This window comes from Ascaphus truei, chromosome 10 (assembly GCF_040206685.1).
Source record: "Ascaphus truei isolate aAscTru1 chromosome 10, aAscTru1.hap1, whole genome shotgun sequence".
NCBI classification, from domain to species: Eukaryota; Metazoa; Chordata; class Amphibia; order Anura; family Ascaphidae; genus Ascaphus; species Ascaphus truei.
The window spans coordinates 10,046,400-10,070,528 of record NC_134492.1 but is presented as its reverse complement, the minus strand read 5'-3'; the positions used below and the strand labels follow the sequence as shown (position 1 = coordinate 10,070,528).

Here is a 24,129-nt window from a genome sequence, read left to right as displayed (position 1 = left end):
CCAATACAACACCTTTTTTTGGTTATTTTTTTTATATATAATTGATGCAGGGGGTTTCCGGATCTGGACCTCGTTAATTTCAGCTTCGGGGACCCCCTGCTTCCGGAGATACTTACCTCTGAAGTAGGTGCCGGACGGTAGCTGCTTCGGCTTAGCAAGCAGGGCTTTAAAGTTTAAAGCTCCCGCGTCACATGGGCCAATAGGAAGGTGAATGATGCGGCTTCCTATTGGCCCACAGGACATGAAAACTTTCAACAGCGGACATATTGTGAATCCTGGCAGCCGATAAGGGCTGCAACGAGCACATAATTCGGAGGTAACTATCTCCGGAAGCAGGGGTTCCCCAGAGCTGAAATTAATGGGGTTCAGCATCCGGAGACCGTCTGTTTCAATGCTATATAAACAATAAAAAACAATCCGCCAGCTTGGATTGCCTCTTTAAAGGAAGAAGAATAGACACAGATGGATAATTGGATGCATCTCACTATAGTGCTACAGTAACATGTCCTATAAACATTCCACAAATTGCTCAGACATACAAGTTATGAACACAGTAGTTTTCAACCTACTTTTCATAGCCACCCATATATTTTTCCCTTTAAATACAGGTCATTGTGAGCTTTTTATGCCATGTTCCATACTTTCGTTTTTCTACTGTACATTCAAATGCCGTTTCCATTTTCTGTTACCCATTTATGCATACTTCAGTTGACTGTGGGAAACATTTTGGTTGGAATCATGACACACTGGAGTCATGACTCCTTTGCTGGCAATCACTGCACTTAAAATAAATGGATTGGATGGATTCCATTTAAAACCGAATCTGCTATTATGGCCCAGTGAATAGCCATCAGGCACAAATACGTTACATGTAGAGATTCTAAACCCCAAATGACATTTGTATTCCTTTCTGCTAGTGAGATCTGCAAAGTTATATATATTTTATATATCTAGATATTAGGGTGACCAGACGTCCCGGCTTTTTGGTATTGTGTCCTGGTGTCCCGACGACTTAAAAAGTGCCAAAACGTCCTGTTTTTTTTTTTGTTTGCTGTTGGTGCATGTGCGCATGGCGCGTGACGATCGCGAATGCGCTGCAGCCAAGAGCGGCACATGCGTGATCGACTGTTGTCGGCCACGCATGCGCGATTGGTGTGTATCGTTCGGGCATGCATGTTCAGCTCTGGCCGTTCGTGCATGCGTGGTCGGTGCTGGCATTTCGTGCATTCGCAACAGATGTCACGGGTTTTCACTGGGAAAAAAGGACACACACACACACACACACACACACACACACACACACACATATATTTTACATTCTTTCTACCCCAGAGATGTCAACGTATGTGGGCTGAAACCAATAAGGTTTGGGGATGCTGAGCCAAATTAAATGCACTTTGGTAATAAAAAAAATGTTGACTATTATCAGTGAGACTCCACCAACTGAAATTGCTGCATGTGAAAATGTGTGTGTGTTTAGAATGAACAAGTCTTAGTAATGATAGTGTTTAAGGATTGGCAGAGGAACACTTGTAAAAAAATTGATTTATTCAGTTCCTGAGAGGAGCAGAGTACACAGCAGCATGTGCAGAACCAGTATTTCTTGTGCTAGTTTTGTGGTGTGTCTGTTGTTTATATCTAATGTATACATTTATATATTTTTACACAATACATATTTTTAACACAAATATGAAAAAACTGTTTTTAAAACCTCCCTGCCTTTTTGGGCGATTACGTCACGTGCCACTCTGTAAGACGCGCGCGGTCGCACGTGACTCTGACCTGCCCTCCCGCCTTTTTGGGACACGACGTCACGTGCCAGTCTGTTAGATCCGCGCGCGGTGCACGTGACTTCCACCTGCCCTCCCGCCTTTTTGTGAAGCGGGAATACCCGCGCGCAGTTCCCCGTTCGTTTCCCCCCGCGGCGCCCGTTCCTTGTGCCTAGTGATCCCCAGGGGGTGGGGTCCTGCGGCCATGCTGAGCAAGGTAATGGCAGGACGCGGTGGCAAGGAGGTGAGGGAGGAGACCTCGGCCTCCTGTTACTCGGGCCGGTGCTCCTCCTCCACGGAACCGGAGGCCCGGCCGCGGTATTACATGGGCCTACTGGAGACCCCCTGCGGTCAGGGAGCAAGGGCGACGGGAAGGCCCGGGCCACCTCGGGCCACAGACTCGTTCAGCAGCGGGTTGACCCCGGAGGTGGCCAGCGCAGAGAAGAACAGGGGTGAGCATCCCAGCCACGTGACCTGTGCCACATCCCACCAGCCACGTGACCTGTGCACCAACGGACGAGTATCTCGCAGTCTTCTGTAAAGTCACATGGGACACAGTTATATGAGGGGCAGAATCCTCCACCTGTGTTTAGTGAGAAGGACAAACATTAATCGCACAAACCTGTTCCTCTATATATGGGACACACGTTATATGACACCAACATGTTCATCTATATATGGGACATACGTTATCTGACACCAACATGTTCATCTATATATGGGACATACGTTATCTGACACCAACATGTTCATCTATATATGGGACACACTTTATCTCACACCAACATGTTCATCTATATATGGGACACACGTTATCTGACACCAACATGTTCATCTATATATGGGACACACGTTATCTGACACCAACATGTTCATCTATATATGGGACACACGTTATCTGACACCAACATGTTCATCTATATATGGGACATACGTTATCTGACACCAACATGTTCATCTATATATGGGACATACGTTATCTGACACCAACATGTTCATCTATATATGGGACATACGTTATCTGACACCAACATGTTCATCTATATATGGGACATACGTTATCTCACACCAACATGTTCATCTATATATGGGACACACGTTATCTCACACCAACATGTTCATCTATATATGGGACATACCTTATCTTGCACTAAGCTATTCATCTATATATGGGATATATGTTATCTGACACCAATTTGTTCCTCTATGTATGGGACACACGTTTTTTCACATCAACCTGTTCATCTCTATATAAGATATGTTATCTCACCTTTACCTGTTCATCTATATATAGGAGATATGTTATCTCACCTTTACCTGTTCATCTATATATGGGAGATATGTTATCTCACCTTTACCTGTTCATCTATATATGGGAGATATGTTATCTCACATTTACCTGTTCATCTATATATGGGAGATATGTTATCTCACATTTACCTGTTCATCTATATATGGGACATGTTATCTCAACTTTACCTGCTCATGAAAATTAGATGCATACGTCTGTCATATCGACCTGTTCAGATCTCAGATCTCACACCCACTTGTCATTAATATGAGGAACACAGATCTCACACCCATCTGTTCATTGATATGACAGATCCATATCTCGCATTCATAGTGTCACCAGTGTCTGGATAGTGGGTCATATTTACTGAGCAGTCTTTTGCCATAATATTAGTGAGAAACTGTACATAATACCGCGCTCCTCCCTATAGAAGTTTGCTGCAGGTAAAAAGATAGGCCTTACATATAGAAAAACAAAAAGAAAGATTCCTGCGCTCCTACCAGTTAGGCTAAGATAAAATAATATTCTCATGAAAAAGGGTATTTGGTTAAACCCTTTGGCCAAAGCATTTGTAAGCCTGCATGCCACGTCAAGGCAACCCGTTTAATGCAGGTACCTACACTATACTGTATATATATGTAATAATTGTCCCATGGACTAGTGAAACAAGTGTTAAATCCCTGAAGGGGTTAAATAAAGCATGAGCTTATGTGAGTAGTGCAATTAAAATCTGGCTAAAGCCAGTATCATACTTACCTTTGCTATAAAGGTAATCAGGGTGCACAAATTCCCTGGTGTGAATATAATACAACTTACACATATACATCTCTCTGTCAGCCTTACACATTCACCCACCATTCAATGGAGGGTGATGTCCAGACTGACACTGGATTTAACACTTTTTTCACTAGTCCATGGGACAATTATTACATATATATATATATATATATATATATATATATACAGTATAGTGTAGGTACCTGCATTAAACGGGTTGCCTTGACGTGGCATGCAGGCTTACAAATGCTTTGGCCAAAGGGTTTAACCAAATACCCTTTTTCATGAGAATATTATTTTATCTTAGCCTAACTGGTAGGAGCGCAGGAATCGTTCTTTTTGTTTTGCCATAATATGCCTCCGGACTTATTTTAGTCAATGACGTGCTAGGTTTCCCAGCGCCACAACGTGTCTTGTGGCAGAAAACGGTTTAGTAAATATGGGCAATATCTCTGCTTAGTTAGGCTGCGGCCGCGCTGCTGCTGACCGCACTCATGCTTGAGAGCGGTGACGTCACCAACTCTCCAAGCATGAGCCAGGCTGTCCTGCGTAAGGCTGCGTCCCTGCTGGCACTGAGCATGCGGTGCGCTCGGCGCTTGTCGCTTTTACTTCTTGTACTCGTTATGTAGACGTCCCCGCTCATGTGGTGCGCGGGCACGCATGCTTTCCTAAGCTTGAGGAGACAAAAAAATGTGACTTTGAAGCGTGCTCAACATGCCCCAATGCCTCCCGCTTGCGCAATATACAGGACACCCGGCGCTCATGCTTAGAGAGTTGGTGACGTCACCGCTCTCAAACATGAGCACGGTCAGCGCCAGCGGGGACGCAGCTTAAGGCCTTGTCCAGGGTGGCGCTGAGCGGGCGCTCACGCTCACCACGATGAGACACATTGCGACAATGTGTGTGGCCAGCATGAGATGGCGGGCTCGGCGCTTAGCTGCTTGCCGAGCAAGCAAATTTGAATTTGCTGCTCGCAAGCGTGTCACGTGAGTGGTTCCAGCTCCGTGCCGTCATGGCTGCGCCCCCAGACGCACGCGCACCTAGCCGACCACGAATCGCCCGGCCGAGCAAGGCTGCAGCCAGGCAGGGAATGGGCGCGCTGGCGCTCGTGTGCTGTGCCCTGCTCGGCCGGGCATTTCGTGGCCGGCTAGGCGCGCCCGCTCAGCGCCACCCTGGCTGAGGCCTAAGGCTGCGTCCCCTGTTCCGCTGATCGCGCTCATGCTTGAGAGTGGTGACGTCACCAACTCTCCAAGCCTGAGCGTTCGGCTGTCCGGCAACTTTTTTGGTAAGTGGGGGGGGGGGGGGGGGCAGGGGCGTGGCCGAGCAGTGACTGGCACTGATTGGCTGAGGAGGTCATGTGACCGACCCTTCAGCACACCTGAAACACAATTTTATCTGTCTCGGCAAGCACCCGCGAGCGTACGTGCACGGGCGCGCTACGTGAGCGTGGCCAGGCAGATTAAAATTGATTGTGCGGTCAGCGGCATAGTGGACTCAGCCTATTTTTGCAAGTAGGGGGGGGGGGCGTGGCATTGGGTGGATCGGGGGGCTATTTTTGTGTGTCGTGTATGGCTGTGTCCATAGACTGCTGCTGAGCGCGCTTCAAAATCAATTGTATCTGTCTCCCCCATGCGCAGAGCTTGGGTGAGCATACGTGCACGAGCGCGCGCCGCGTGAGAGTGGCCGTGCAGATTTACATTCACTTAAGTAAACGTGCCAAGCGCGCTCAGCGGCAGTGTGGACGCAGCCTTTTGTGTGACTGAAATGCAGAATCACATTGTCCACTATTGTTAAGTCACAGTTGTTACTGGTGGTTTTCATGTGCTGCTGTTACATTGTATTGATGTGTTATTTTCTCGATCTTTTTTTTTATACATAGATTCGTATTTTGCAGATAAGAGTTCTTTTTCAGAAAATCTTAGTGCGTTCAATGTGACCTCTGTTACAAGTAGTACCTCATTGAGGGCCCCCAACAGTACTCGCCTGGGAAAAGCTACAAGTGGCTACTGCTCAAAATCCATCAGCAAACTTCGAACTCCCCTGACTGGTTATTCAGGTACTGTATTTGAGTTTACCAGATCACTTTACAGGGATAACCATTGATTATGAATGTAGGATAAACAAACAAAAAGTAATATGTGTTTCTAACATCATACATGACAAAAATATTATCTTCTGTGGTAACAGTTATGCATGATGATTTACTATATTGAGAGAAAGTAGTTTGTAAAGACAAACAGGATAGCGCTTCCAGAAAACCTGTGATGCTGTATCTTTTTAAGCACAATGATACTGTTGCAGTAATAATAAATGTCGTACAAAGATGAAGTAGAAGAAGTATATCAATCCTTAATAGGTGAGTCTGTATTCAGAGAAGCCTGACAGTCCATATGTTGGTAATCATATAATAGAAATGATGGTAATGTGTGATTGACTAGCTGAATGCATAGAAAGCACTATGGGGCCTATGCAGAGAGCAGCGCTTTTTAAAATTGGAGAGGGGAATAAAAAGTAGGTTTAATGGAGAGTTTTATTCTCCATATGCAGAAATGGGCGAAATCCGCTATTTTTAGCATTACTGCATGTGGAGAATTGTAAATGAGGAGATGCGCGCAGCTGAAAGGGGGGGGGGGAAATCGGGGATTTTTTTTTTTTCCCTATAGCCGACGAGCTCCTGCTTCTTGCCAACTTTAGTTGGCGGAGAAAATTGAAGAAAATCGCGCCAAAAACAGCCGCTAGATGGCGAGCGCGCCTTTCTGAATTCGGATACTTTTCAGACTGGCGAGATGTAGCTGTTTTTTGCGCGATTTTCTCTGGAAAATGGCGAGATTTTAAATAGCGCTGCTCTCTGCATGAGGCCCTAAGTCACATAACAGAGAATGGCATTGTCTCCGCTTGAATACATATAATGAATGAGAATTAAAGTACTCACAGGAATCTGCTTCAGTAGTGCAGCGTTCGACGTTGATTTACTACATTATGTAAAATCTCGTCAAAGGGCCCTATGCAGAGAGCAGCGTTAGAAATAATTGGAGAGTTTAAGAAAAAGTAGGTTTAATGGAGAGTTTTATTCTCCATATGCAGAAATGTGCGAAATCTGCAATTGAAAGCATGAATGCGTGTGTAGAGTTTAAAATGAAGAGATGCGCGCTGCAGAAAAGTGTTTGAAAAAAATCGCGCTTTTTTTTTAATTTTTTCTATGGCCAGCGAGCTCCTGCTTCTTGCCAACTTTTGTTGGCGGAGGAAATTGTAGAAAATCGCGCCAATAACAGTCGCTAGATGGCGATCGCGCCTTTCTGAATTTGGATATTTGTAACACTGGCGAGATGTAGGTTCTCGCCAGCCGCGTGGCGAGATTTATAAATAGAAAAAAAAATGGCGCGTTTTTCCTACCTCGCCATTTTCTGCTGTTTTCTGCGCAAATTTCACCAAAAAATGGCGATATTTGCTATAGCGCTGCTCTCTGCATGAGGCCCAAAGTCTTTTGACCATCGTATCTTTTTTCCCTGGATTTGAAATGTCATCATTCGGGTTTGGCACATAAAAAACAGTTTATTGTCCCGAGTATTACTTGCATATAACAGATATACGGTATTTCACATCAAACATGGTATGTGCTTTTCCAAGATGGCAACCTCTAGTCTTTGCAGCTGGAAACATCTTATCCTGATTTCCTTCCTGATGTCATTCCTTCTTTGCTTCTAACTGATTTGCAATTCTGTTCAGCTTTTATGCAGAGAAAAACTATTCTATCTTAGTATTATCTCTGAATATGGTATTTACATGCTTGGTCTACGCCAGTGTTTCCCAACTTTAGTCCTAAAGGAACCCCAACAGGTCTGGTCTTAAGGATATCCCTGCTCCAGCACAGGTGGGTCAATCAGCGGCTCAGTCATTTTGACTGAGCCACCTGTGCTGGAGCAGGGACATCCTTAAGACCAGACCTGTTGGGGTTCCCTTAGGACTAGAGTTGGGAAACACTGGTCTGCGCAGTGGCGGATTTCCCAACAGGCCTGATAGGCTCGGGCCTAAGGCGGCAACATTTTGGGACAGTAGAATTTAGAGGCATGCCGATAAAATATATGTTTGTATTGTGTTTATTTCTGTTCATAACTGTAGAGCTTCCAACTCTGTTACAGTTACATCATCGTCTGCAGTCTCTGCTTACTCTGTTGCCTCAGTCATTGTAGCTGTAGTGGAAGGAAGAGGACTTGCTAGAGGTGAAATAGGAATGGCTAGTGTAGATTTAAAGAACCCTGAAGTTGTGCTATCTCAGTTTGCAGACAATACTACTTATGCCAAGGTAAAAATAGTATACTTTTCAAATATTATCTAAAAGAAGAAAAAGGGCATTGTATTGGCATGTGCTTTCAGTTGATATTATTGAATTCATATTTAATAGTGGTATGTACCACAGTACAGGCATACCCCGCTTTAAGGACACTCACTTTAAGTACACTCGCGAGTAAGTACATATCGCCCAATAGGCAAACGGCAGCTCACGCATGCGCCAGTCATCACGTCCTGAACATCAATACCGGCTCTCAACCTGTACCGAAGCTGTGCGCAAGCGGGGAGACTATAGAGCCTGTTACAAATGCGTTATTTACATCAGTTATGCACGTATATAACGATTGCAGTACAGTACATGCATCGATAAGTGGGAAACGGTAGTGCTTCACTTTAAGTACATTTTCGCTTTACATACATGCTCCGGTCCCATTGCGTACGTTAATGCGGGGTATGCCTGTAATATAATGTATAACCCTGTTCATTTAATGTAACCATCTATAGTTATCATAACTGTGACCAGGGCATATTTGAAAACGAGAGGTAACTCTCAATTATTACCTCATGGTAAAACATTTTTATAAATAAGTAACCGTATTTATATGTTTAATTGTAATGTTTTAGGAGTGACTGTTGATAAACCGATTCACGATCTCCACATAACTTCTATATGTTCAAATAAATTGTCATTAAACAGAATTAGGTGAGCTTAAACCTATCCCTATAACGGAATATACCAGTAACACTATAACTTTCAATACCTTTTTTGGAGTATGCTAAGAGGGAAAGAGAATTGGCCATCCATTTATGGAAAACAAATACAAAAAAGCCCAGCTTTCCTTCCAAATTGTCTTGCAATTAATTTGTGAAATTCTACATTTTGATCCTTAAGGCTGCGCTTATAGTGCCGACGACAGCGACGCAACGTCGCGTCAAAACAAATGCATTGTCGCCGTCGTCAGCGCTTATAATGCACGCGACGGTGCGACCAGGCGACAGCGCTACCAAAAATCTGGTAGTTGCTATTATTTGATTTTTTCAGCGACGGCCCCCTTGTGGCCAATCAGAGAGCTTCTCCGTCCCTCTGCCTTCCCCCTTTCTTACATCACTGGCCTTGTAGCCAGCGACATCGCCTAAACTTTAAATGCAACTATCGCAATGGCGACAGGTGACGTCATCGGTCGCGTCGCCGGAAGTATAAGCACAGCCTAAGTCTTTTAAAGCACAAAACTTCTTGCACTACATCTTTTTTTGTAATATTAACTCTACGTTTGAAGCAGGGGGTCCCCCGGAGCTGAACTGTGTTATTTTCAGCTCTGGGGACCCCCTGCTTCCTGAGATACTTACCTCCCGTAGGGGGTGCATGTAGTGCAGGTGCCTGCTAAAATGGAGATGCAACTAAATGACTAATTTGTTATAAGATTTAGGATCAAAATGTAGAATTTCACTAATAAATTTAAAGCCAATTTGGGAGGAGCGCTGTTTTTTTGTATTTATTTAAAAATATTGAATGATTCCTTGCAGAAGCCGTAGAAAATATAAGTATGCAAAATATAAACTTTCCTTCAAACCACATGGTAATTCTTTGTTTTATCAGTACATTCGTGCTGTAATAGTTATAGGTAGTAATATCATAAATACAGTGGGGTCCCTTAAATAATTGGGTGAGAATGATAGAATAAACACATGATGGCGCTGTGGCTTCTAAACTTGAATAGGTTTCAATTCAATCTCAAATGTTCCCTTGGACTAGTTTTTTTCCATACCAATACATACTGTAAATGCATCAGTGCAGTTCTTCACTTTAAAAGCTGTGTCTCTAAAGTTGTGATATATAGTTGTGGCGCTACTACATACTTATTTGCAACAGTAATTTGCAAAATAATTATTTGCATAAAATGTTTGAGAATACTGGACACAAAGCTGGCACATCATATATTTTTATTGTATATCTCTTGAAAATATTTTAGGTTATAACCAAACTCAAGATTTTGACACCACTAGAAATAATAATGTCAAATACTGCCTGTGATAGAGGCAATGCAACCAAACTGTTCAGTCTGATAACGGAAAACTTTAAGGTATTTCTTTTCTCTTATGTTGATATGAAAAACTGCAGTATGTTACTAAGTATTATCACTTTGTATGTATTTACATGCTTTGTTTACATTTTATAACAACATCTACTTATGTACTTATATTTTTATTTATATGGTGCCAAAAATGTACTCAGCACTTTACAAAGTAAACAATAGAATACAATGAATTTTAATACAATAAGGGCAAACCTAATGGCTGATAACAACAATTTATATTTTATTGCTCTATCCAAATGCAATATTGCAACAGTACACAGTTATAATCTCACAGTGAAATTCTTACACTTCTAATTTATATTATTTTAGTGTTTTAGGTAAGCAGATATTTGTAGCAATGTTTAGTTGAGGAAAGACAACCTTGCATACATTTATACTCAACAAAGTTGTATCAACCTTCTATAAATAACAGTTTGGCAACTGCACAAAAGCATTAACTTTGTTTTTTGGGAAAACCAACGGGAAATATTATGGATCGGCGTGGTCAGTGTGTTTCATCTGAATACATATTTTTAAAATATTGCTGAGTTAATTATTTCTTTAAAAGTTATTTATAGAGAAAAATAAATATTTGGTGTATCATTTCCTGCAACAATTCACCTGATCATTTTCAGATTTAACATGTGAAAGTTTCACATTTTAAGATCTTGAAACCACAGGTACTATGCATGGGAAGGAACATAATACTATATATTAATATTTACAGCACTGTCCTCCACATTATTGTATAGGCAAAGTTAAAGGTAAACATTGGAAGAAAGGAATCCTGCTCCAAAGCACTTACATGGCTAGTAATGGATTATACAATAGAAAGACAGACTACATGATTTTATATACTTCATATGATACCTGATGTGTTGCAAGATATTTATATATATATATATACATACATATATATATATATATATATATATATATATATATATATTATACACAGAGCAAATGGTGTACATTTGTGAATATTACTTTGTTACTGTCATTTTTTTTCATGGTTTCAGTATGTTTCATTGTTTGTACTCATTTTTTACTATATTATTGCTTATTTGTAATATGCTTAGGCACCTGGCTCTAGATTATCCAAACAAGTTGAGCTGCAAACTTAAAAATCCGGTCTGGCGGGGTGCTCTATTAACCCTGTGGTTAGTTCCAAAGACCATATCAATGAATTTGGGTATTTCATTCTTCTTTCCCTGGACTGGCGTAATCTGGATACTCTGGGGCCTGGAAAACTATATTTATGCTAATCAGAAAATGCAAAAGAATGTTGCATTATAACTATTTTGCAATACATAATAGCATTTTTTTTCCAACTACAAACATTAAAAGGGTACATCATTTCTTTTTTGTAACTGAAACCATGTTTAATTGAATAGTGCACTTCTAGGGATCATTAACACATAATTTTTGTAAAATGTTTAGACAACATTTTAGAAATTATACCAGTTCCCCCATTCTAGAGTTATTATATTAAATGTAGGGAGTCTCAATTTTTGGCGTGTTTATTTATTTTTTAATATGTGGGTGTTTAAATGTTTCCATTGTATTCAATTTATTAAAACAATCTAATATTAACAATTGTCTCACATTACAATTTGGTTTTTATCTGTGCACTTTTTTTGATAGTTTCCAAACTCCCCCGTGGTGCCTTTGGCCCGGGCCATAGAGGTGTGGGGAGAGCGGTGGCGCGCTAACGCTGAGGCTCGCCTGCTTCAGTCAGCGCGATTGCACGGACTTGCAGGCGAGCCAGCGTGCACGAAGGGAGCCGGGGGGAGGTGGTTGGAGGCGGGGCAGTGACGTCGCTGGGCCAATCGCCCGCGCCGCACTGACGTCAATGTCACGGCGCCGACGTCACGGCGCCGTGACGTTGACGCTGCTGTGCAGTGATTGGAGGTTTTCAGCCGACAGCGCGCTGAAAAATAGCTTGGCGCTCGGCTGAAACCTCCAACGCCTCAGCACGCCTGCGGACTCTCGCGTGAGCCCCCTCTCAAGGCATCCTCATTGAGGATGCAGGGGCTCAGCGCGGAGCGTCCGCACGCCTCAGCACGGCTGGTCCATCTATGGACGCAGCCTTTGTCTTTTACCTGTGGCTGGACCGTTACAAGAGGTGGAACTCAATAGGAAATGATGCTTCATTTCCATTATTTTTTAAATCAATTTTAACCAAAAGTGCAAAGTGATCAGTAAATAAGTGTTTTTCAGTTAAAGAGGCATTCTCCGTAGCACTTACATTTAAAAAAAAATGTGTTTGTTTTAATATATTCCGCCTGTGATTACCTTTATTCGAAACTAATTACCATCAGCATCGATCGATCAGCAAAGATCCTGCTTCCCATGGTTCACTTAATGGCAGCCTTTCATTTTCAATCAATCCTTCAGTCAGTGTAACTTAGCATCTACAATGTATGCTTATATTACTACGGTAACATTAACTATATATTACTAAAGTAACATTAACTATTGTTCCAGTTTGCAGCACTCACAGCTGGGAACATTGGCAACAAATTATCACAAACAGGGAAGTGTTGCAAAGATCTTGCACTGCTGAGAAAGTGTACTAAAGCCTGCTATAGAAATCGAAGGATGCTCAGTATATTAAAACTCATTAAAAATGGCATTAAGAGTTTAATTAAAAATAAAATGTAGTATTATCTAATACAGGGATGGGCAAACTATTCGCGCTGCGCACCCCCTGCCTACTCCCCCCGGTACTTGCGCCCCAATACCTTTCTGGCGTGCGGGGGTCATGTGACAACACATCATGACCCCGCAGCGTCATTTTGCGTCGTGTTTCCATGGCGATGCATAGTCGAAAACCGGGCTGGCGGCAGGTAAGTAAGTTAGAGGCCTCACGCTTCCCCCGGCCTTTAATTTAAATGCTGTGGGGAAGAGCACGGGGCCCCTGTAACCGCCCGCGCAAACCCCAGCAAAATCTCCCGCCCCCAGTTTGCGCACCGCTGATCTAATACTACAGAACTGATTTATTTTAAAAAGCAAACATGTAGGATATTGCGTGGATTGCTCCTATAACCTAAAACTGGAACCCCTAATTATACAGGACAGACAACCTTTTGTTGGTTTATGCAACAGTTACAGAGGAAGAAAAAAAATAATTCTTTTAGGTTTAATTACTTCAGTATGGTTCAATATTTTCTCTTTTTATTAATTTATTCTATGGAACTGTAGTGTGCAAATTACATGTTGACACAACACCTATGACAATTTTGACCATAATCAGTCAAATGAAATGACATTTACATTGAAAGTTGTGGTTCTTGGCTTTTTTCTTTCTTGAACAAACCTGCACATATAGGTTGGAAAAATGTTGCATACATGTTAGTTGCTGGTTTAAATGATTTGTGTTATTGAACATTTGTTGCAGGTTGTAATACATTTCAGTGGATACATCAAGTTTCAAAAGCTCTGTAACATTACACGTCTTCATTGATGTAGTAGTCTGTTTATCGTGATCCTAACCTGCAAGAAATGTACACTTTCCCAGAACCAGTACAGATACTAGAACTGTGTACTGCTCTTGGATAGTATAACATGAAATCCTTAAGAATAGTTTAACTTTATTTTTGGTGAAGTTATAAACCATAATTATGGAATCTACTTGTTTTACTGTTTGCTTTGCAGAATGTGTCCTTTACTACTGTACAAAGGAAATACTTCAATGAAACAAAAGGACTGGAATACATTGAACAATTATGTGCATCTGAATTCAGTACAGTCGTAATGGAAGTTCAATCCAAGTATGTTTAAATAAGTGATTGTTAGATCTGTGGCATATACTGTACTGCTATCTCAACCCCCGAGTTTGAAACGTTATGAAAGAAGTACATGGGGCTTATGTGCTATACTTAAATAGTTTATAATAAACACAAAACAGTCCTTGGTACTGGAACAAAATGCTGTTAAACCAGCAGGGGTCAGAAGAGATTTCCCTATTAAGGTGCCCTTATTGTAACTGTCATTTTGCTCACACCTAACTGATTGCTTCAGCAAAACAAAAATAACTAAAACAAAAGCCTAGTTTCAAATTCTTATTTGCAATCCTATGAGTGAATGTGATCAAATGACCAATTCGAATGAAATACAATATTATATATAGTTGTACAAATAGTTTTATTGAATTTTCACTTAGGGGTACAATATCCTTAGAGGCTAGTCACTCCCTTAACTCTGCCGCTATCTGTGCAATGTTATGTTATGAGCAACATGTGAACTGAAAAGCACAAGCTATTCCCTTTCCATCTTTATTGCTATATCACAAGTTATATCTATAGTTTAGTAAACTTGGCATAGTGGTTAAGGTGTTATCTTGAATACATAGGCTTGTGGGGTTCATACATGCTTATCCTTTGACTTTGAACAAGTCATTTTTATCTTTTGTAGATTTATACACCACATTTTTATTTCTCTTCCATATGAGTTTTCTTCACCCTCTGTATTTTATAGCTGTGGTTCACTGCAGGGATTTTGTATCAGAAATTGGTGTCTTCTCTTCAGATGGAAATAAAACTCACTTTGTTAAACACCTTCTAACAGCAGTAGGGCCTAATCATAAATCGTATTGATTTAATAATGCTTGGAAATATAGACGACATGTAATTCTTCTGTGATAAACTCTCTGTACTCGTTATGATCTACATGTTGCAATACAGCTCCTGCCTGACTTGATTTCTATTTGATTTGTTTGTAGGTACTACTGCCTAGCTGCTGTTGCTGCTTTGCTCAAATATGTTGAATTTATTCAGAATTCAGTTTACGCACCAAAATCTCTCAAGATTTGTTTCCAAGGAAGCGAACAGACAGCTATGATAGATTCTACATCTGCCCAAAACCTTGAACTACTTGTTAACAACAGAGATTCCAGGTAAGATCATTGTATGTAAAAGCAGGTCTTCAGCTTTTAACTATTTTAGGATTTTATTTAGTGTAGAGTAAATGAGTACTTCAGAGGGATCTCTGGAAGCTTGTCTTATAATATCAATTGTTAGTCCAAATAAAAAAAAGTTATCACCTAATACTGAAGTACAGTACTCATTTACTCTGCACTATCACAACTGGACTACACAGCTATTTCTACTTAATTAAATTTTTTATTTTGAATTGCTTGGCTGTGAACCAGAGAAAAACACATTGTGATTGAAAATAGTTCTTCTACCTCAGTCAATAATTCCACAGATCAAATTATTTTCCAATATTTATTCAGAGACAGGTAGGAAGGTATCTACATCATACATACGTCTTGCACAGGCATTTCTTAGTTACAAGTGGAGAACTACATTCATGATGGTATCTGTTTAAGTTCTTTATAGTTCGAATTCCAGTACCCACAGGATAAAACATACAGGCATACCCCGGTTTAAGGACACTCACTTTAAGTACACTCGCGAGTAAGTACATATCGCTCAAGAGGCAAACGGCAGCTCACGCATGCGCCTGTCAGCACGTCCTGAACAGCAATACTGGCTCCCTACCTGTACAGGAGCTGTGTGCAAGCGGGGAGACAATAGAGCCTGTTACAAATGCGTTATTTACATCAGTTATGCACGTATATGACGATTGCAGCACAGTACATGCATCGATAAGTGGAAAAAAGGTAGTGCTTCACTTTAAGTACATTTTCGCTTTACATACATGCTCCGGTCCCATTGCGTACATTAATGCGGGGTATGCCTGTATATAACTTCTTGTAACCAATGTGGCCTCTTTCTCACATTAACCAGAGCAATTCATATTAATAGACAGTAATAAAAATATGTTTTCTCTTTAACTGTTATCTCTAGTCTTAGACATTCCTGGTAGAGCAGTGTCTCCCTAAAGTTTATCTCCAGGCATCCTTGTGATATGTCTACTCATAGCATCAATTCCTATTCTGACAAACTCCCTAATAATAATGAGAACAAAACCCTTGTTTTTAACCTCTCCATAACCCTGTGTTTGTAGATACCAGAGAGCCCCACTATACCTCATTCCTGTATATAGATAACAAGATGTGCCTCATTATTTTTACTTCTTATATTCTATGGCCTCTTGTATTTATGACCTTGCTACTTCTAGATAACCATAAAACGAACATTTGCCTTTTCTTTGCTAATTCTGTGTTAATTATTTAGGTGTTAGCATACAGTTAGTGCATATACAGACAATATGGCGTCTCTAGTTAAACCTTAAATCATCCTATTTTTCAGTGATCCTCAGCTATGTTCCCTGCAATGTGCCCACTTTTACTTGTGTGCATTCCCACCAATCTACTATGCTAAGGTGCAGAAGCGCCAAATAAAGTGTGCTCATATAGATTCATGGCTTAAAATAGACCATAAGACCCATTTATTTGAAGTATTCATATAGGATAAATAGGAAAAACTCTCTCCCTGTATGCTACTATGCACATATGCCTGCTTTTCCCAAAAGTAAGTCAAATGTAATCCAAAAAAACTTCCTTTGCTGTCACCAGACAACATGAAACTAGGACCACATTGATTAAAAAAATCCCTATGTGGTAAAATTAATCCAATCTTTGGACAGTCTGTCTCAAGTGGTAAATCAGATTGATCGGGGTCTGCCTGGCAGTAATGCCAAAACTTTAATTTTGTTACGTTATCCTGAAGTGACGTTAACTCAGGGTTGGGAAACTCCAGTCCTCAAGGGCCATCAACAGGTCAGGATTTCAGGAAATCCCAGTTTCAGTTGAGGACTGAGCATCTGATTGAGCTATCTGTGCTGACGCAGGGACTGATTGAGCCACCTGTGCTGAAGCAGGGATATCCTGAAAACCTGACCTGTTGGTGGCCCTTGAGGACTAGAGTGGTCCACCCCTGCGTTAAGACAATGTCAATGTGGTCAGGTATGGCTGTTTGTATATAATTGTTAGTAAATAAGGCATTTACGCTGAGAAAAAATGTCTGTTCCTGTTTTTGGTAACGTCACGTTTTCCCCTCTGATTTAATGGAATTTTGTGGATTTGGCCCTAAGCTTTCTCCTGAACCACTGTAACTTCTACTACTCCACTCAGAAAATGTTGAACCTATCAGTTGACGATAACAACCTATGTTTTTAAAGGAATGGTCATACCCTCTTTGGAGTTCTGAACTACACTAAAACCGCAGGCGGAAGCCGCAGACTGCGATCAAACATCGTTGAACCGCTTATTGATATTGAAACCATTAACACCAGGCTGGATTGCGTTCAAGAATTTCTTCAGGATGAGGAACTTTTTTTTAGTCTTCAATCAGGTAAAAGTAACATTTTGTTTGTGTCTACAAAAATATGTTCTCAGAGCTTAACTGGCATATATTAGTTGATATCCAAAGGTACATATTCCTCAAATGATTTATTTATGGGACACATTTACTGAATGGTGGCAAGTGTTTTCTGTAGGGGTTTTCGGGTATCAACATAAATAAACCTCAATATTTTACTAAGCATAAACACTATAAAAAATTATTTTGCCCTGATGCATAAACCCTTTGGCTCTTTCACTGTGTTTTGTTATATTCTCTATTTGGTTAATGTTGAAATTCTTTGTTCAGGGAATGTTAATGTTCAAATATTGTACATGAGTGACAAGTTTGGATTACCAGACTTTGTGAGACCTTGAAATATTTTTGCATCACTGTGTTAGGCATTAAGACACATTTCTGTAAAGCAGAAAATGTAGACAATCCAAGAAAACAATGTTCTCCTACATATCACATGCACACCGCTATAAGGATATAAAATGTCTATTTCAACATTAATACAGCCATTACCGCAAAGAAGTGTCGTGAAATACTGCTCTGTTGATGAGTTGTAGCGATGAACCAGGCCAGTAACACACACTTTAATTAGTCAAATGTTTACTGTTTTTGTAGCAATAGAAAAAAAGCAGCACATGAGGTGATACCTTTTTTACTTGGAATAACAATTGATATTAAAAAGTTAGAATGAGTTTGGAAAAGGCGTAATTACTTAAAGCAGCAGTCCCGCCTGCTCGCTCTTTTTACCCCCAAAGCTGATCTGTGGGTCCCTGACCTTTGGGATCCCTTGTCTCTGAGCAACGAGCAGGTTTGTCCATCTGACGCAGGCGGCCCGTAGCTAAAAATAGAAGCTCCAGAGGACCCAGCGTATTGAATAGTGTAAAACTATTTTTTTTTAATCAATAGTGATTTTAGGCAGGATCCCTGCTTTAAGCAATAATGTTATTAATTTCATGACATGCTTCTTTTAACCCCTTCAGTGTCCTATGTCTGGGTATTTGTGGCTGTACAATGTCAGTCACGAGCCTGCACCCTGGATGGAGGCCCTTATATGACGTTCATTGTACATCCTGCACTTCTCCCTCCTTCCTCCAGGCAGCAGAGACACTTAATAAGCACCAACCTAAAGATGTCATCCACATTTGTTTTTTAAATTTAAAAATAAATGAAGACAAAAATAAGGGTGCCTCCTCCTTTCCCCCTTCCAAGTCTTATCTCCCCCATTTTCCCGACTTTGTATACTGCTAGGGGGGCTATTTTTGGGTTTATGTCTGGATCAGATCGTGCTGCAGCCTCTCAGCCATGCTGTGTGCATGGGACTGCTGCTGGCTCATCTTCTCTGCTATTGGTGGGTTCCAGATTATCACGTGACCCACCAGTAACAGAGAAGAGGAGCCGGCAGCATGCAGGCAGTAGTGCTGTATTCTCGGCTCCAACTCCCCTCCTGATTCCCGAGTTATTTACCAGTTTAATCACCTCATATTTCCAATTATATAAAAACAAACGGGATTGCTGCTTTAACGTCTGGATTTCTTTTCATTTTCACTAATCATATGTGTTTAACAATGGCACTATAATTGTAATATGTTTTTCAGTTCTTTCTAGGTTTTTGGACACAGAACATCTCCTTTCCAATATTGTTCAAATCCCGAAGCAGGACACTGTACGTTGAAAAATATATCTACATTTTACACGGCTATTTTTTCGCACAAACTGTTTTGTTTAAAAGAATATTTGCATTTGGAAAATCTATTCACTCGATAAATATGAAGAGAATATTGGCAAACGCTGATGTGTAATGAGTAAAGTTGCAAAAATAAGGTGTCTTAGGGCTATAGCGGTGAGGGTGCGATATATATAAAATAAAGAGTAATATAGCCAAAAGAAAGCTGTAAAGAAAGGCGGGTTTTTTTTAAAAATATATGAAAATCTTAGAAGTGGGAGGAAATAAGAGTGGTAGTGGCAGAGAAATTATATAACAAATTAAATGAGGATAGAATATAGTAATAAAACAATGAAAAAGATACCTGCAAGGGAACAGCCCTTGCAAACGTGTAATTGTTCTTTAAAAAAAAATCCTGATGTGGAGGGAAGAAAAGGCGACAGCCTTATTGAATAGTAAAATCAACCGAAAAAAATCAGTCTACGATGAGTAGAGCAGAGGGAAGACCACAAAGCATGTGTGAAAAACATGCACCACTACTTGGCCTCTTGTTAATAGGCAGACGAGGCGATGACCTTATACCTATTCTGTACCTACAGTAGTTTAGTGACAGATTGCCATAGAAATTGACAGCAGATAAGACCCACTCGGCCCATTTAGTCTTCCTATTGATATATCTGCAATACTGCAAACCATATTAGATCCTTTGGTTTCTTTCATATTTAGGATAGCCTCATTTCTATCCCGAGCATTTTGTAATTTATTTACAGTCGTACCCTCCACCACTTCTCTGGGGAGGCTAATAACTATCGCATTGTCACTTGTGAATGTCGTGTACCAACTGGGGGAAAGGCGTAAAGCTGCAGACCAAGCAATATCCTACATATGTGGTTTTTTTAGTAAATCATTTCTGTACTATGAGAAAAAACTTTTTTTTTTTTTTTTTTTAAACAACTCTGAATTACATTTTTTATGTATTATGTAAAAAGCCTTTTTTGTTTCTATTGGAACCATTTACAAAGTCACAGATACTAAGTCAATACTTCTCTACAGTAATTTAGTGAACCTCCGAGCTGAATCTTCGCCGATCAATCACAGGAGAAGGGATCAATCTGCAATTTAGCTCATCACTTATCATTTTGTGGATTATATTGATGCATATATTAAAGGGGAAATTAAAAATGTTAAAAACCCACAGCTTGGACTGCTGCTTTAAGACAATTTATTTTTCTTTGGTAGTGTATATCTATGTTTCAGTCTCGAAACTGGTAGAGATCAAAAGAGGAGGTTATGATCCCTGTATATAAAGTTAGGAGACCCTGATTCAAGACCTGTAGCCGGGTATACCATGCCTTTTGCTCAGATTGTAAATTCTGTATTGCAGGGAATCATTTCTTTTGTATTGCACTGTCACATGCAGTGCTCAGACAAGGGGCACATAATGTCCTTTCGATCTTCCTAATCTTTCACACACTACATCTATGTAGTATAGTAATTAGGTGAGCAAAGACATTTCTGTCAGACAATAGGTGTCAGTTTCCCAGGCAACATCCTCTCTGTGTTTATCTTACAGTAGGTTGTTTTACCTGCTTACCTGTATTCTTTATTTCTGGCTTCAAGGCATGAAACCAGTTGTCACTTATTTACAGTTCTTTTGTCTCCAGAATATAGTTCTTTTGAAAGGTTAAACACTGATGTTTTGTTCTCACTTCTAAGGTGAAGTGAAGTTTGGGTAGTTACTTATTTCTCCTGCTTCCTCTATAATATAAATGCCACATATTCAAGTGTATTGAGGTTACTGAGTAGTTTTTTTTAGGGGTATATAATTATGGTAATCATAATTACAGAATGGATCAGATAGATTTTATGTTCAAATGACCCATATAACATATTTATTAAACTTCTTTTTACAAATGACAAAATAATGCTGCATGCAATGAAAGAACATTTGTTGTATTAATCCCAGAGAAGCAAATAGTATAGAGACATATACTTCCCTTCCTTTATTACAGGCTGCTATTTGTCCATCATAAATCTTAAGCAGCAATGCCACCAGTTTGTGGGGTTTTTTTGTGTGGAAGAAATAGTAAACAATATACAGTATATGTTGTTTTGTATTTGGGGCGTAGATATTTGCTAGGGTTATTTTGTCTGCCCTGATACAACCTGTGGGAATGACATACTGTATCTGCCTAGTTTATCATATGTGGCCTTGTGTAGCTGGAATGTGATATCTTCAGATAGTATTATTGCTACTGCCTTTTTTTTTTTGTCAAGTACTGATGCTTTATAGATCTGAGGGGACTGTTTACTAAACAGGAGGTAGTTGTCTTTTTTTCCCCTGAGGTGTGTCTCCTGGAGGAAAACAATCCTGCCTTTGACTTTATTGATTTCTGTACAGAGTAGTCGCCTGCTTATAGGGCGAGTTTAGACATTTAACATTATATTTGCGTTTTAAGTACCACCAGTGATCATAAAGTGAGAGACAATGGTACTTAACATGCCAGTCCTAGTGAAAATAAGACGTGTCTATGTGACACTAACGATAGGAAAAAGTATTTCATGTAGGAAAGGGATTGGCATACTGAGCAGGTATAGCTCAGAGACATTGTGTAGGACCTCTGTAGAAACAGGAGGTGTGAGTACAGAGGCTTCATATGGATTAGGTTTGGGGAAGTACACGACTCGGGCCCAGAACCAGGGCTAGTGCACAGTGCGAGGTTCGTGTGCTTACACAATATATTCTTTAAGAGAACATTTGTCTTGTTAACACATTTAATTTATTAATAATGCCATTTTTTTTATAGATTAATGTGGGTAAGTGTTGCACCCAAGATGTTTGGTCATGTGGGTGATAGTAGTGCTTATCTAGCTTTGGGGAAGGGCAGACTCTTTAACACCGGCTTTAGAAACACCAGAAATATAACGTTTCTGCAGTTATTTACAATAATATATACACACATTGTGAGCACCGCATAATAAACATTATACCTCTAGTAAATGTGTCTTTTGCTAAAAGGGTTTCACCTAGCTCAGCCTGGGGGAGGGAGACTTATTTTTCCCATCGTAAACACATGAATAATTAAATACGGTAACAGCAACATATATACAGTGAATACAAGAGTGGGTGAGTATGTACTTCACCCAATAAGTTTATCTGGACCATCGTTACAACATATAAAATAGTTTGCAGATGGATGGTCTCCAGAATATGGGTGTATCAACTTTGGTAGCATTTTCCAAGGCAAACTCAGGGGAAGGGGGTCTAACAGAATGAACAGATATTGATATCCTTAGCCCCATGGGCTTGGTGCTATCAAGTCACTTAGCTGTCCAGATGGATGTGGATACTGCCTGACATCAGGCATGGAGTCCCGCAGCCTCGAGCAGGCAGTAATCTACTTGGAGAGTAGAGTGGCCAGTCTGGCCGATCAGTCATCCAGGTTAAGACACCCCCTGGCCATGGAGGCCTCTTGCCATGTGTTCCGCAGTGGTCTGCGTCTCTTTGGCAGGCCTAGATCCTATGGGGCGATTGCAGGAAGCGGTAGGCCTCTGCTCTAGAAACGAGATGCCTTCCTGAAGAGTGGATCGCTGCGACGGATTTTCCACGAGGTTACTCCATGCTTTGAGCAGACCAAATAAGGTGGGCGCAAGATGTCATCTTTAGGCTGGCTGCTACCCGGATGCTTGGGGCCCAGTGCTCTGGATGCGGTCCAACATCACGTGTTCTGCGGGTACGTCAGGCAGGCAGGTCCTCAAGAACGTCTTAATTTAGGCCTCTAGCCTGTCAGGGCCTATATAAAATGTAAAAAATGCCAATTTTCTGCAGATTTATTGTCTGCTTTAATATGCAAATATATATAGAATTATTAGTGTTTTAAGATAAATAGATAGTGAACAGCATGGCATTTAAACACTGTTTGTATACTCAATTGTTAGAAAATATTTGTAATTTAGATTTATTTTATAGAATGATGTTGCCATTTCGCCAGCATCCCAAAAAGTGACATCACAATTATTTAGGCAAATAATGAGTAGATTACCTGCCTTGTCTGATTTGTATTTGTTACATTTCCGGAGCTTCAAAATGACATTTCCTTTGTATTTGTCACGAGATCTAGAAATGTTTGACAGATGTTAGCACAAATGTATGGATTATGTTACAAATACATAGATACTTCAATCTGTTGACTAAACTGATGGATTTAAGAAGATGGGTGTGCTTTGCTTTCACTTGTTCTAGCACCATTATAGACTACTTTTGACCCCAAAGAGACTGTTTATAGCCTAGGCAAAAAGGAAGATTTGAGGAACCTTATAATTAACTGTTTTGTGAAGCATAATTTGAGCTTTGCGGGAACTTTTTAGAAACAAGGAATTTGACCTTGCACATTTTTAAAAAGCTATAGGGCCATTTTTACTGAGTCGTGCTACTATATAAGACAACTTCCAGCACAGCTTAAGAAATATGACCCCGTACATCCCATTCAAGTGCTGGGACCGTAAAGTGTCTTCCAGTATGGGAGCTGTCTTATAGAGTAGTGCTGTACTTCTTGTTAGATATGGCGTGTATGGGCAGATTCATTATACTCTGATGCAGGGTATCTCACCCCAATCCTGCATTAACTGCCATTGGCTTGAATGGCAGTTAACAGTGTATCAGAGTGCGATAGCCTGCATCAGCGCTAGATAAAACAAAACCATAGTGCCATATGTGCGAAGTCTTAAAGCTGCAATCTAAGCTATATCCTACATGTGTGGTTTTTAAATAAATCCGTTCTGTACTGAGAAAATATTTGTAACATTTGTAACCATTTACAAAGTCACATCCCCTTCCTCTTCTGAAACAGGCTCTGGCACACCCCTTTTTGAGCCCTGCCCTCTCTAGCAGTGCACCAACTGTATCTAGTGACTGCCTGGTCACATGATCTTCCCCACAGAACTTTGCATCTTTGGACCTAATCTGCTGCACTGACAGCCATTTAGTGAACCCCCGAGC

At 40.5% G+C, this 24,129-nt stretch overlaps 1 protein-coding gene across 5 annotated transcripts in view; it reads left to right on the top strand.

Annotated features, from left to right (window-relative positions):
- Positions 1-1,821: 1,821 nt before the first annotated feature.
- Positions 1,822-24,129, top strand: part of MSH4 (mutS homolog 4) — a 60,334-nt gene continuing 38,026 nt past the window's right edge. For 2 of the 5 annotated variants that reach the window (XM_075615773.1, XM_075615774.1), the window contains exons 1-8: positions 1,823-2,221; positions 5,717-5,893; positions 7,977-8,140; positions 10,098-10,208; positions 13,860-13,975; positions 14,926-15,099; positions 17,292-17,464; positions 19,063-19,130. In XM_075615773.1, coding sequence (XP_075471888.1) covers positions 1,975-2,221; positions 5,717-5,893; positions 7,977-8,140; positions 10,098-10,208; positions 13,860-13,975; positions 14,926-15,099; positions 17,292-17,464; positions 19,063-19,130 — 1,230 coding nt within the window. In that variant the 5' untranslated portion in view covers positions 1,823-1,974. Of the gene's footprint in view, positions 2,222-5,716; positions 5,894-7,976; positions 8,141-10,097; positions 10,209-13,859; positions 13,976-14,925; positions 15,100-17,291; positions 17,465-19,062; positions 19,131-24,129 lie in introns of all 5 variants that reach the window. The other 3 variants (XR_012804034.1, XM_075615771.1, XM_075615770.1) reach the window with 2 other exon arrangements.